The following is a 14,048-nucleotide window of genomic DNA, read 5'->3' as shown; positions in this document are numbered from 1 at the left end:
TTTGGATTGTTTATTATAGTTCTGTGAAAAATATCTTGGGTAATTTGATGGAGATTGCATTCAATCTATAGATTGCTTTGGGTATTATGGCCATTGCTCTATAAGCCTGTTTTTATGTGATTATCACACTAATTTGATTACTGTAGTTTTATATTAAATTTTGAACAAGGAATTATGAAACTCCCAACATTCTATTTTCTTTTCAAGATGATTTTGGCTATGGTGTCCCTTGAGATTCTATATGAATTTTCCAGATAATTTCCATGTTTGCAAAAAGTCTCCTAGCAGTTTTGATAGGTATTGCTTTGAATCTATATTGTTTTATTACTAATATCCAACAATATTAAAATTTCTAATCCATGAAAATGTGTTATTTTTCCAAATCAATATCTAGCTACTGATTCTGAAAAATCATAACTATAAGGAATTGGATCTTGTGATTATGCAAGTTAAAAAGTACAACTGCAGAGTACATCTGCAGAGGCAATGTCCCAGTTTTAGTCTAAAAGCTAGAAACTGCTGTAAACTAGTAAAAGTCAATGTCCCAGTTCAGAGTACTAAGCAGGAAACTTCTACAGAATCATGAAGAACTGATGGTTTACAGCACAAGTCATCAGACAGGAAGAGCTGATGTTTCAGTTTGAGGTCTTTAGGCAGGAAAATTCTCTTGTATTTAGGGGAGGCCAGCCTTTTGTTATTTGCAAATCTTCAGTTGATTGAATGAATTGAATGAGAGGACAATCTGCTTTACTCAGTCTACCAATTCAGATGCTAATATTATCCAGGAAAAGCTCACAGAGAAAGCCCAAAACAATGAGCAAATATTGAGTACCTCATGGCTTAGTCAAGTTAACACATAAAATTAGCCACCACAAGTCTATTACTTGTCAATTTAGCATCTATATTTGTATGTTTTTAAACCCTAGTTAATCTCCAAGTAAAGATAATACCAAGATAACAAGTCCACCTAACATGGCACAACTCTCCTGTGCACCACTAAAACCACACTGAGTCCTTCCCGAGAAAGAAAAGGACATCCTTGGATGATGTATACTCTTCTCCATGACAGCCTGTAACCTAAATACTCTGATGGGAAATTAACAACCCTCAAATACTATGGTAGAAGGTCAACATAACATATATTACATGAAGTACTTAGAGAAAGAAGAAGACAGAGATTTTGTGTATAATAGATACACACACAGAAATATATTTGTAAGGAGTTCCCGTAGTGGCGCAGTGGTTAACGAATCCTACTAGGAACCATGAGGTTGCGGGTTCGGTCCCCACCCTTGCTCAGTGGGTTCACGATCCGGTGTTGCCCTGAGCTGTGGTGTAGGTTGCAGACACGGCTCGGATCCCGCGTTGCTGTAGCTCTGGCGTAGGCCGGTGGCTACAGCTCCGATTCAACCCCTAGCCTGGGAACCTTCTTATGCTGAGGGAGCGGCCCAAGAAATAGCAAAAAAAAAAAAAAAAAAAAGTAATATATTTGTAAAATAGAGAATACAGTCATTACAGAGAGTTCTCATTTCTGTAACTGGTCACATGGTTGTAGCTGCTCTTTATAACTACTTTCTTCTGGTCTTCATTTTTTATTCTCTGTGCCTTCAGCAGGCATCTAAGCTAGCTCTGGATCTTTCCCTGGTGCAGTGACACAGACCTTTATTGCTGAAGGGTCCAGGCCATTAATAGTTCTGTCTGGGTTGGATTGTATTTCTTTCTTTTTTTTTTATTGATCTTAATCACCAAACATGGCAATACTAAGAGAGGCCCTTTGGGAGCCCCTGTGTTAGAGACATTGAATTTTTATTTATTTCCATTGAGGAGGAGTAGTCTAATTTGTGCTTGGTCGTTAGGATCAATCCCCCCAGCCAGCATAGTAACTTACTTCTTTGCTTGCTGATTTAGAGGCATGCGATAAAGTGTCAGCCAGAAGTCTTATAATAAAATAAAATGTTGTGTCACCTGGCAGAAGTGTTTCTCATTTTGGAACTAAGACCTCTAAGGAAGCTGATCATAAGTAGATGGGAAGAGGAAGCAAAATTTTTGCTAATAGTTGAATAAAGGTAATAGTGAGTGGTACAATTCCCATTTTTATCTTTTGATTATGACCCATGGATCCTGGTTATGGGAGAAACAGCGATTCAAAATGGATGCTGATTTAGAGCATATGTAGCCTTTTGGAGGACTGAAGATTCTTGTCCCTGGTCTGCAAATTATTGCTACTTAACTGGTACTGTAACTAATTCTTCAAATAGCCATTCTCTTTTGTAAAAGCAATGGCTTTAGGATGGTCGGGTATATGGTAAGACCAGTGAATTTTATGAGCAGGGCCCATTGCTATGCTTCATTTTCTGTGATATGATATCCTTTATCAAAAGCAATGCTGTGTTCAATCCTATGACAGTGGATAAAGTCCCCAGGTGGTAATTTGGGCAGAAAGCCTTCATACTTAGAAGGCAAATCCACATCAAGGGTAAGTGTCTATGCCAGTAAGAATAAAATGCTGCCCATTTTGTGATGGAAGTAGTTTAGGGTAATCAACCTGTAACTGGGTTGAACTCAAGAGGAATGATGTCATACTGGGACCCAAGGTTGTTTTCTGCTATTGACAGCTTGGTTTCTTAGCAGTAGTTATAGCCAGGACAGCCTTCATGAGTGGCGGTCCATGTCATATAGCTTACGTTTAACCTCCTTTCCTGCCACCATGGCCACTCTGTTTATGCTCCCATTGGGTGATAACAGGGGTGGCTCAGGAAAGGTGGACAAGTATGCATGAAGGGATGATTTATGAGGGTAATTCTTTTGTGAGCATTCATATAGTATGCAAATATCTTCATGTTATTTGCCCACTATGCAAGTATGTAAAAGTACCTCTTTCTCAAATTTTATTGTTACCAATCTTTCAATCAAGTTCCTCCCAAATCCTTGACCATCCACTATATATTCTATATCTGGACATGTCTACTTTTAGGCATAGTGAACAACCTGGTACACTACTTTAACTTATGCCCACTGGGAGCATTTCCGTCACTACTGATCTTCAGGAATTTTCCAGAATGGGACTGTAGAGCTGCAGCTCTCCACGTTCAGGTTATGCCTTCTTATCATTGCAGAACTATCTATATACAAGCCCTAAATCTCCTCTTCCTCTGTCAGCTGACCATAGTCAACTCCCTGTGAGTCCATAGGTGCAGGCAGGGAGAGAGAAGGCAATTAGCAGGAGTGGGGACATGAGCATTTTTGCCATTTATCCATGTGACCTTGACTTCAGGTCCTATTTGGACCTGATCTCATATATAGCATGTCCATTTGGTGGTAGAGCACTATTGTGCACACACAGCTTAATGGCTTTGATAGGTCAGGTAACATCAAGTTTGTGGTAGGCAGCTTAGGTTGCATATTGACTTGGTGGCCCATGGTTAAGCACTGAGTCTCTAGTAAGGCCCACTAGCAGGCAAAGAGCTATTTCTCCAAGGGAGAATAGTTATCTGAAAAGGATGGGAAGACTCTGCTCCAAGATCTTAAGGGCTTACACCGCAGTTCACATGTGAGGCCTGCCAAAGGTTCCAGCATCTCCATCTGCCACTAACACATCAAACACCAGAGACCTGCTGGGTCCTTTGTCCCAAGCAGCAGAGAAGTTTGCATGACAGCCTGATCCTGCTGTAGAGCCTTTTATTTTTCTGTTCCCCACTCAAAACTAGCAGCTTTTGAGTCACCCAATAACTAGACCAATGCAATACACTGAAATGAAAAATTGTCTCCAGAATCTCTGGAGGCCCACTGGACATTGTGTGATTTCTTTGCTTGTGAGAGGGGACAAATGGATGATGTTGTTTTCACCTTAAAAGGAATAGCTGGACCTGACATGTACAACTGTTTTGTAATTTTATGCTCTCTTTTGGGGGGGGGTCCCTCAATGCATCTGAGCTCTGTGAAAGCATCATTTAGATTTCTCTTTATTCACCATGGACCTCAATAATTATCAATGTGCCTGAGAGGTTGCTTGGACCCAACATATTTGTTATGTAATGAATGAAGGGCAAACAAAATGAATGGAATATATTTATACTGAAATTGCTTTTTGTGTAGACAGAGCTACATGCTTTTAAAATTGCTTTTTGTTACCAGAAAGCAAACTTATTGACACAAAAATATAACAAAAACAACCAAAGGTCATAAGATGATGAAATCTTTCTAAGAGCCGGGAGAATATCAATAAAAGGTTTTTTCATATGATGACAAACTAAGTTTCAATTTATTTCTTACTACTAGCTTACACAGAAGTAAACAAATTGTGCTTTCAAAAAGAGAACTACCTAGAATTCTTCTTTGGTTCTGAAAAAGATAAAGTACAAACAATTTCCTAGTCTCCACTACTTTTTGTTATTTTATTGAATGTCTTCATTTTCCTTTATAGTTACATTTAATCATTCAGTATTCATCATGAACAGACATTATGCTATTTGCAGAAATTATTGTTAGCAAGTAGGCAAGTGCTTTATGGAGCATGACTATTCATTTAATTCATTGAACTCCCTGTCTGATATTAAAGTGTTTTTATTTAAATCATCCCTCTTTTTGATGGTTAATGAGACTAAGTTGGTGACATGAACAGTAGAGATTCTTTTTTGTTTTTTCTTTTCACTGCTGCTCCTGTACCTGTGTCATACAGAAGTTCCCAGGCTAGGGGTCCTGTTAGAGCTTCAGGTGCAGGTCTCTGCCACGGCCACAGCAGTGCAGGATCTGAGCCACATCTGCAGCCTATGCTGCAGCTTACTGCAACACCGGATCCTTAATCCACTGAGCATGGCCAGGGATCAAACGCACATGCTCATGGACATTATATCAGGATCTTAACCCATTGAGCCATAAGGGAACTCCATAGATAAGGATGCTTAATGCTAAAAGGAAATTCGGAAATGGTATAATATTTGTTGCTTCTCCCTTGGTGGTTCAATGGCCCATTCCTTTTATATTCTTAAAGTAGTTACATTATACAGATTTACAGTTAACATATTACCATAAACTATGGTATATAAAAGTGATCAGAGTAGGTAATAAAAATATTAGATTTTGGTTATGTATAATGAACATATATATATAATAAAATATATAATAACATATTTAATTATAAATATAACACACACATATATGAATGCATGTACATCTGTATATCTACATATTTATGTTTATAGACAGAAGGATGGATAAATGGACAGTCCAACACAGTCTTTGTCTCAATATATGGTAAGTAGTATAATCATGGTGCCTTTCTATCATTGCCTGGCTGTCTGTCACAGCAGATAAGAACATGGTATGAGAGGTCAGCTGGTTTCTGGTTACTAGTTCATCAATATGTCTGTTTCAGAATATTCTCTGTTTGTTTTTTCACATATAAAAATGTAGATAATAGCAGTGCCTACTTCTTTATATTGTTGTAAAGATTTACTGCTGAATATAAGTGTATTTTTATTTTATTTCATTGTATTGGTATGAAAGGTTATGAGTCCATAAACAATTATGAAGCTAGTAAAATTAAACTCTAATTTGCTAGAACTTTTCTAAGAGTCATCCCAGGCAGAGTTTTTCTTTCTTTTCCTACCTCTTCTCCCCCCTTGCAGAATCTGTAATTTATAGGGATTATTGTTTTTTCTATATCTCATAGATAGTCTTTACTGAGATAACAATGTTCTTTTGACCTTGGCATCAGTTGAATGGACATGGGGCTCCATGCACATTTTATTGGTCACCTGGCATCACTTTCCTTCTACACAATTTCCTAATGGCATTTTTCATTTGGTCATTTCTCAGGGTATAGATTAAGGGGTTTAACATGGGAGTTATCATAGTGTAGAAGACAGCAACTGCTTTATCAATAGGTAAAGTGGTTGCAGGTCTCAGGTATACAAATATACAGGGCACAAAGAAAAAGACCACTGCTGTGATGTGGGAAACGCAGGTGGAGAGGGCTTTTTGTCTTGCCTCCAAGCTCTGAGTCCTTAAAGAGTGGAGAATGACTGTATAGGAGCCAACCAAGAGGAGGAAGTTTAACAGACAGATGAAACCACTGTTGGCAGCAACAAAGAGCCCTAGAGTGTGTGTATCAGTGCAGGCAAGATCTAGCAAAGGATTCAGATCACACATAAAATGATCTATGACGTTAGGACCACAGAAGGGCAATCTGAAGATGAAGAGGATCTGTATGGTTGCATGAAGAAAGCCTCCTACCCATGATACTCCTACTAGCAGGCCACACAGCCGCCAGTTCATAATGGTTGTATAGTGCAGAGGCTTGCAGATGGCCACAAAGCGGTCATAGGCCATTGCAGTAAGTAGGATGACATCAGCACCTGCAAATAAATGTTCCCCAAAGATTTGGGTCATACATTCATTGAAAGGGCTGGTTTTCTTTTCATAGAATGAATCTACAATGATTTTAGGGGTATTGACGCAGGAATAGCAAGCATCAATAAAGGAGAGATGAGCCAGGAAATAGTACATGGGGGACTTCAGCAATGGGCTGAGGGTGATGGTGACCATAGTGAGTATATTTCCTACCATGGAGACCATGTAGACGATCAAAAACACCACAAATATGACTTTCTGCATGTGTGGATTCTGTGTGAGCCCCAGTAGAACAAACTCTGTCACGTTGTTTCTATTCTCCATGTGTCTCATGTTATGATTAATTGCATCGCCTGAAAAAAAAAGTCACTTTTTATTAGTTCAACTTGAATTCATTAAACCTCTTCATGTATTAAACAACAGATGGTTAGATTCTATTTAATTCTAAATTCCTGTTACTTTTTTTTTTTGAGATAGAAGGGTTTGATTTCTTGAAGATTACTCAAATTCTCTCCTGGAGGAAGCTGATGTTTAAAATATAGACATGAGGAATGCAGTGACACGGAGGCAGGATATGATCTGGGCAGACTTAATCCTTTGAGATGACCCAGAGCCTCAGGTGAGGCAATAGATCTCACAGAGTGTAGCTAAGCCTAAAACATGTGGTTGAAAATGCATGCAAAGTCTACAAATTCCAAGCCAAGAATTTTCCCTTTATTCTTAGGAAATTCAGAAGTAGGAAAATGTAATTGAGAATATGAGTGGAAGGATGCAGAAGGTTTGAAAAAGAGGCAATATTGCATCTAACTCTAGTAAAGATGTTTGTGTCACTTGGAAGAAGTGGGCTGAGTTTCTGTAAGGAGGTGGAAGCCAGAGAAAGGAACCCCAACACCAGACTATAATGCCAGTGGACCTGAAGTGTCACAGGGCATTGGTGATGGGAAAGTAATGAAAGAATACAGGAGTTATTGTAATAGCTTTGGTGAAGTATGTTGTCTAAGTCCCATGACTTTCTAACAGCTTATAGATATACTTTTAATGCTTGTTTGCTATATGCATGACATGATAGCACCCTGAGTGGGTGGTATGATTGCACGCATTTTGCAGATGAGAAACAATCTCAGAAACGAATGTTAACAGTAATGGTAATAATAACTTAGAACAGTTACCTTGCTCTTGGTGTTTTTGCAGACAGTGGTTATTTATTTCTCATTACACACTTGTGAGAAAATTCCTACAGTCATTTTCGTGCTTGTTTTACAATTAAGAACTATGTGCATAAAGTTAAGGATCCTCTCCAATATCAAGCAGATAATAAAGATCAGAACCATGCTTACTATTTTCCTCCCCATATTTAACCCAAATCAATGAAATTATTTTATAATAAACAATATTTAATAGTAAACTCCTTTTCATATAACCATAATAACCATAATTAATTTAATCCAATGTCAGAGACATGTATATATGAAGCAGAATATCAGCAGATACACAAATACCCATACACACTTACACTCAGTGTAACATATTGAAATCCCCATATTTTAATAAACGTGTGGGTCTTCTTTCACTGAAAGTTCATTTTTCTTTGTCTTTTGCTCACCCTCATTTCTTCTCTTCCCGATTCCCCTCCAAAGCATAATCCCACGGACTCTATTGCAAAATTTTGAAAGTGACAGTCCCAGTGTTGTGGAAAGTTATTTTGAGAATCAGAAAGCCCAGATAGTAATTTTGCCTTTCTCCACCTGTAATTTCTTAATCTGGGGTATATTTCTTGGCCCCTTAACAGCTTGTTTCCTCCAATATCAAATGAGAATAATATTGTCCACCTCACAATGTGTTACGGTAATATTTGATAAAACATATATGAACATATCCACCATGCATTTCTAGATAAACAAACGACCTTCATTTATTTTCCTGTCTTTGAACCAAGGGGTAGGGAGAATTAATATTTTGAGCAATAATGCAGGGAAACATTTAACTATGCAATAGACTGTGGAAAAATCATCTCCAATTTTACTTTTAAAGAAGCCACAGAGACTCATATTATGCATAACAGTGGAACTCAGGACAAGTTCTTTATATTCATATTTGGACTAAGCAGGTTATGGTTTATATCACTTAATATTCACATTTATATACTTTTGTATGTGGAGTGTATTTTTATTTTGTTTTCATTCTCATTAATTAGTCCTTTTTTTTTTTTCTTTTGGTCTTTTTAGGACCACACCATGGCATATGGATGTTCCCAGGCTAAGGGTCAAATCAGCTTGAAGCCGCTGGCCTACACCACAGCCACAGCAAAGCCAGATCCAAGCTGGGTCTGCAGCCTACACCACAACTCATGGCAATGCCAGATCCTTAACACACTGAGCAAGGCCAGAGATCGAACCTGCGTCCTTGTGGATACTAGTCAGATTAGTTTCCACTGAGCTATGATGGGAACTCCCTCATAATTAGTCTTAATCGTTAAAGAAAGTACGTGATGGCAGAAGCAGCATATCTGGTGTTAGAGATCTGAATCCTATAAATTTCATAATCTCTGTGAGAGTTTTCTTCTGTCAAATTAGGCTAATGATATTTGCTGACTCTCTTTTGAAGAAAGTAGTGGTCAAATGCTCTGTTACTGGGATTGGATAACAATGATTGCTAACATGGAACATAACAATCTTTCGGCAGCATCAGCACTGTTGAGAAACTTACCTTCTGGCTGACAGTCTTAATGCTATTTGGGGGTGTTCAGAAATAATCCCATGTTCAAATTGACTTCCTCTTGGAATAAGTACCTTTCGCTCTGAAAGATATGGCACACACAGAAAGAGACTGTTCAGATAATTCAATATAAAATCAATAGTAGAAAAGTAAGGTTTTTTAAAACAAGTCTAAGTCCTTCTAGCATGAAGCATCAAATAGTTTTCACAGAAAACCTGGGAGTTGGATTTAGAATGGATTCATTTGGAACGCCATGGAGAAATGATCTTCTGTAGACAGCTCTGGTCCCATAGGCAGAAGGCAGAGAGTGTGGTAGAAGCATATTCAAATGAGTCATTTCACCCTTGATTAATCTTGCTCTGTAGATGTAAACAAAAAAGACATTTACCTGCAATGCATGGATATTTAAAGAGGTTTCTACAAATGTTCAATTTCCTTGTCTTGTAGCTGCTATTTTCTCTCTCCTAGGAATTAATTATATCTTTTGATGGAAAGGCTCTGTCTTAGAAGCAGCTATTCTGGAGAGACATACTTGAGAAACAGTCATTCTTGAGTGGGGAATTGTGTTTTCCTGCACTTGCAACCAAAACGTATGAGTCCGCTTTCTCTCTCTGAACCTGGGTTTCTAAGAAAGCTGAATGCCATGTAAATAGCAAGGATGGAATAATTCCAGCACGAGGATCTGTGATATAGTTAAAACTGTGTACTCATGTCATAGAACTTCTGTTTTATCCCGTATGAAGACACTTCTGTAAACCTGTATCCATTGCCTAAGAACCAAAGCAGGGAGGGCATAACATCAGTGGGAGTTGTTCTGTCAGTAGTTCTTGATGCCAAAATGTGTCTTTCCCCCCAGTTATCACAAGACTATGAAAACAAACAAAAATTCTAAAGGGTTCCAGGTAAGTCACCTTGGGACCCTGTGGTGGTCATTATGGAACACCAGGTGACCTTAAAAATGTGAAGAGATATCCAAAGCACAAGACTGGGGTTCTAACACCTACGGTCAACTAATCTAGGACCAAAGAGGAAAGAACATAAGGTGGGGGAAATAATGTCTCTTCAATAAGTAGCTCTGGGAAAACCGGACGGCTACATGTAAAAGAATTAAATTAAAACATTGTCTTACCCCCTACACAAAAATAAACTCAAAATGGATTAAAGACCTAAACATAAGGCCAGGTACTATAAAACTCCTAGAGGAAAATATAGATATAAAACCCTTTAATATAAATTGCAGCAACATCGTGTTTGATCCACCTCCTATAATAATACAAATAAAAATAAAAATAAATATATGGGACCTAATTAAACATACAGGCTTTTGCACAGCAAAGGAAAACATAAAAAAGAAAGAAACGACAAACCATAGAATGGGAGAAAGTCTTTGCAAACAAAGTGATTGACAAGGGATTAATCTCCAAAATTTACAAATATCTCATGGTGATTTATATGAAACAAACAAACAACACAAAAACAATAAAAAAATGGGCAATAGATCTAAATAGACATTTCTCCAAAGAAAACAGACAGCTGGCTAAAAAACACATGAAAATATGTTCAACATCACTAATAATTAGAGGAATGCAAGTCAACTGCAGAGGTACCATCTCATTGTCAGAATGTCCATCACCAAAAAGTGTACAAACAGTAAAACCTGCCAGGGGTGTAGAGAAAAGGGAACCCTGCTACACTGTTGGTGGGGATGTAAATTGGTGCAACAACTATGGAGGACAGTATGGAAATTCCTTAAAAAACTACACATTGAACTACCATTTGAAAAGTAATCACAATGTGGGCATCTATCTGGAGAAAAACGTAATTTGAAGATACATACACAGCAGTATTCATCACAGCACTATTTACAATACCCGGGACATGGAAGCAACCTAAATGTCCATTGACAGAGAAATGGATAAAGAAGATGTGGTACATGTATACAATGTAATATTACTCAGCCTTAAAAGAGAATGAAATAATGCCATTTGCAGCAACATAGACAGACCTGGAGATTATACTAAGTGAAGTAAATAGGACAAGAGAAAGACAAATATCATATGATATCACTTATATGTTGAATACAATAAAAATGATTAAAAACATTTATAGAACAGGGAAAAAAACACACAGATTTCAAAACCAGTCCTACAATTACCATGGTGAAATGGGGGAAGGGAAGAATTGGAAGGGTGGGAATACCATATACACACTAGTGTATAGAAGAGATGATTAGTGAGAACCTAATGTATAACACAGGAAAATTTACTCAATTTTTGTAATAACCTATATGGAAAAAAGAATGGATATATATATATGTGTGTGTGTGTGTGTGACTGATTCACTTTGTTGTACTACTGAAACTAATACAACATTGTAAGTCACCTATACTGCAATAAAATTAAATAAACAAAAGTCTAGGGTTCTAAATTCAAACATAAGAGTTGTTCCATGTGCTTTTCACTTGGTGTTATTTTTATTTCTTTTGGTCATTCTAGGCGGTATGCAGTGGTAAATTACTGAAGTTTATAGTTTACTTGCCCTGATGACTGATAATGTTGAACATTTAAAAATGTTATTGGCCATTTGTGTAACCTTTTTTTCTGAAAGTTTCTTTTCAAGTGCTTTGCACAATTTAAAAGTAGGGATTCTGGGTTTCCTATTACTAAGTTGGAAGAGCTACTTATATATTCTAGGTATAGGTGTTTTGTCATATGCTTTATATTTATAACATAAATGGAAAATATATTTATATAGGAAATGTATGCATATATGTATTTATCCTATGTAAATTTATTTGTGTATACACACACACACATTCTTCTAGTCTGTGGATAGCTTATTTTTTAAAAGCTATGCTCTCTGATTAGCAGAAGATTAAAATTATTGCCAAGTTTCTTTCTTTTATTTTTTCCTACAGCTTGTCCTTATGTGTCACGACTAAAATATTGATCTACCTCAGGTCAAAAATATTTCTTCTATGATTTTTCTAAGTTTAGGTTTAACATTTAGTTTTCTGACTCACTTCGTGTTAATTTTTGTGTATAGTTTGAGGTGGTTCCTGAAGTTCATTTTTTTTATGATCACATATGGATATTCAATTGATTCAGCATTTGTTGAGAAGTCTATTCTTCCTTCATTGGATTACATTGATATATTTGTAAAAAAATACATACTTTTAGATCAATTTATTAACGTTCTGTCATGCTTTAATATCACACAGCCTGGCTTATGGGAGTTTTATGCTAAATCTTTTTTTCCATTATGGTTTATTATAGGAGATTGAATATAGTCCTCTATGTTATACAGTGTGACTTTGTTGTTTACCTCTTTTATATATAGTAGTGTGTATATGTTAATCCCAAACTCCTAATTTTCCCTCCCTCACTCCTTTTCCTCTTTAGTAAACATACAATTGTTTTCTGTGTCTGTGAGTATGCTTCTGCTGTGTAAATAAATTCATTTGTATACTTTTTAGATTCCACAAATAAGTGATACCATATATTTGTCCTTCTCTGTATGACTAACTCCACTTAGTATGATAATCTCTAAATCCATCAATGTTGCTACAAAAGACATTATTATATCATTATGTTTATGTCTGAGTAGTATTCCATTGTGTATGTATACTACATCTTCTATACCCATTCATCTTTCCATGATATTTAGGTTTCTTCCATGTCTTGGCTCTTTTAAATGGTGCTGCTATGAACAGGGGTGTGCATTTATTTTTTTGAATTACATTTTTCTTGGGATATATGCCTAGGGGTGGGATTGCTAGATCCTATGGCAACTCTATATTTAGTTTTTCAAGACACCTCCATACCGTTTTCCATAGTGGCTGTGCCAATTTACTTTCCTGCAGAAGTGTAAGAGGGTTTCCTTTTCTTTCTTTCTTTTTTTTTTTTTTTTTTTTGTCTTTTTGTCTTTTTGCCATTTCTTGGGCCGCTCCTGCGGCATATGGAGGTTCCCAGGCTAGGGGTTGAATCGGAGCTGTAGCTGCCAGCCTACACCAGAGCCACAGCAACGCAGGATCCGAGCCGCGTCTGCAACCTACACCACAGCTCACGGCAACGCCGGAACCTTGACCCACCGAGCAAGGGCAGGGATCGAACCCGCAACCTCATGGTTCCTAGTTGGATTCGTTAACCACTGCGCCACGATGGGAACTCCTGGGTTTCCTTTTCTTTACACCCACCCCAGAATTTATTATTTGTAGAATTTGTAATGATGGCCATTCTTACCTGTGTGAAATGGTACCTTGTTGAACTTTTGACTTGTATTTCTCTAATAATTAGTGTTGTCAAGCCCCTTTTCATGTATTTTTTGGCCATCTGTCTGTCTTTGTAGAAATGTATGTTTAGGCCTCTGCCCATTTATTAATTGGATTTTTTTGGTTGTTCTTGTTATTGATTCATATGAACTGCTTGTATATTTTGGAAATTAGATCATTGTCAGTAACATCATTTGCAAATATTTTCTCCCAGCCCATAGGGTATATTTTAATTTTTTTTATGGTTTCCTTTACTGTACAAAAGGTTATAAGTTTAATTAGGTCCTTGTTTGTTTTTGCTTTTTTCCTTTGATTTAGGAGACAGATCAATAATATTGTAATAATTTATGTCAAATAGTGTTTTGCTTATATTTTTCTCTAGGATTTTTAAAGTATTTGGTCTTACATTTGGGTCTTTAATCCATTTCTAGTTTATTTTTGTATATGATGTTAGACAATTTACTAATTTTATTCCTTTACTTGGGGTTGTCCATTTTCCAATGCCACTTATGGAAGAGACTATCTTTTCGTCGCTGTATATTCTTGCCGGCTTTGTCATAGATTAATTGGTCATGGGTGTGTGGGTTTACTTCTGCAATCACTATTCTGTTCCATTGATCAATATGTCTGTTTTTGTGGAAATACTACACTACTTTGATAACTGTAGCTTTGTAGTATTGTCTGAAGCCTGGGGGGGTTATGCTTACAGCTT

General features: G+C 37.0%; 2 protein-coding genes across 2 annotated transcripts in view; one reads left to right on the top strand and one right to left on the bottom strand.

Annotated features, from left to right (window-relative positions):
• LOC146405189 (olfactory receptor 1165-like) overlaps nt 1–14,048 on the top strand; it is a 458,625-nt gene that overhangs the window by 64,742 nt on the left and 379,835 nt on the right. The window lies entirely within an intron of this gene.
• On the bottom strand, nt 5,746–6,684 carry LOC146405216 (olfactory receptor 4C13-like). Its single transcript, XM_085015201.1, has one exon. It carries the CDS (start codon nt 6,682–6,684, stop codon nt 5,746–5,748), a length of 939 nt encoding a protein of 312 aa, XP_084871327.1.

This window comes from Sus scrofa, chromosome 2 (genome assembly GCF_054392235.1).
Source record: "Sus scrofa isolate SSC_HxYL_T2T_F1_AM1 chromosome 2, Sscrofa_HxYL_maternal_Yorkshire_Landrace_v2.0, whole genome shotgun sequence".
NCBI lineage: Eukaryota > Metazoa > Chordata > Mammalia > Artiodactyla > Suidae > Sus > Sus scrofa.
Note: the sequence above shows the minus strand (reverse complement) of the source record. Positions and strands in the feature narration are given on the sequence as shown.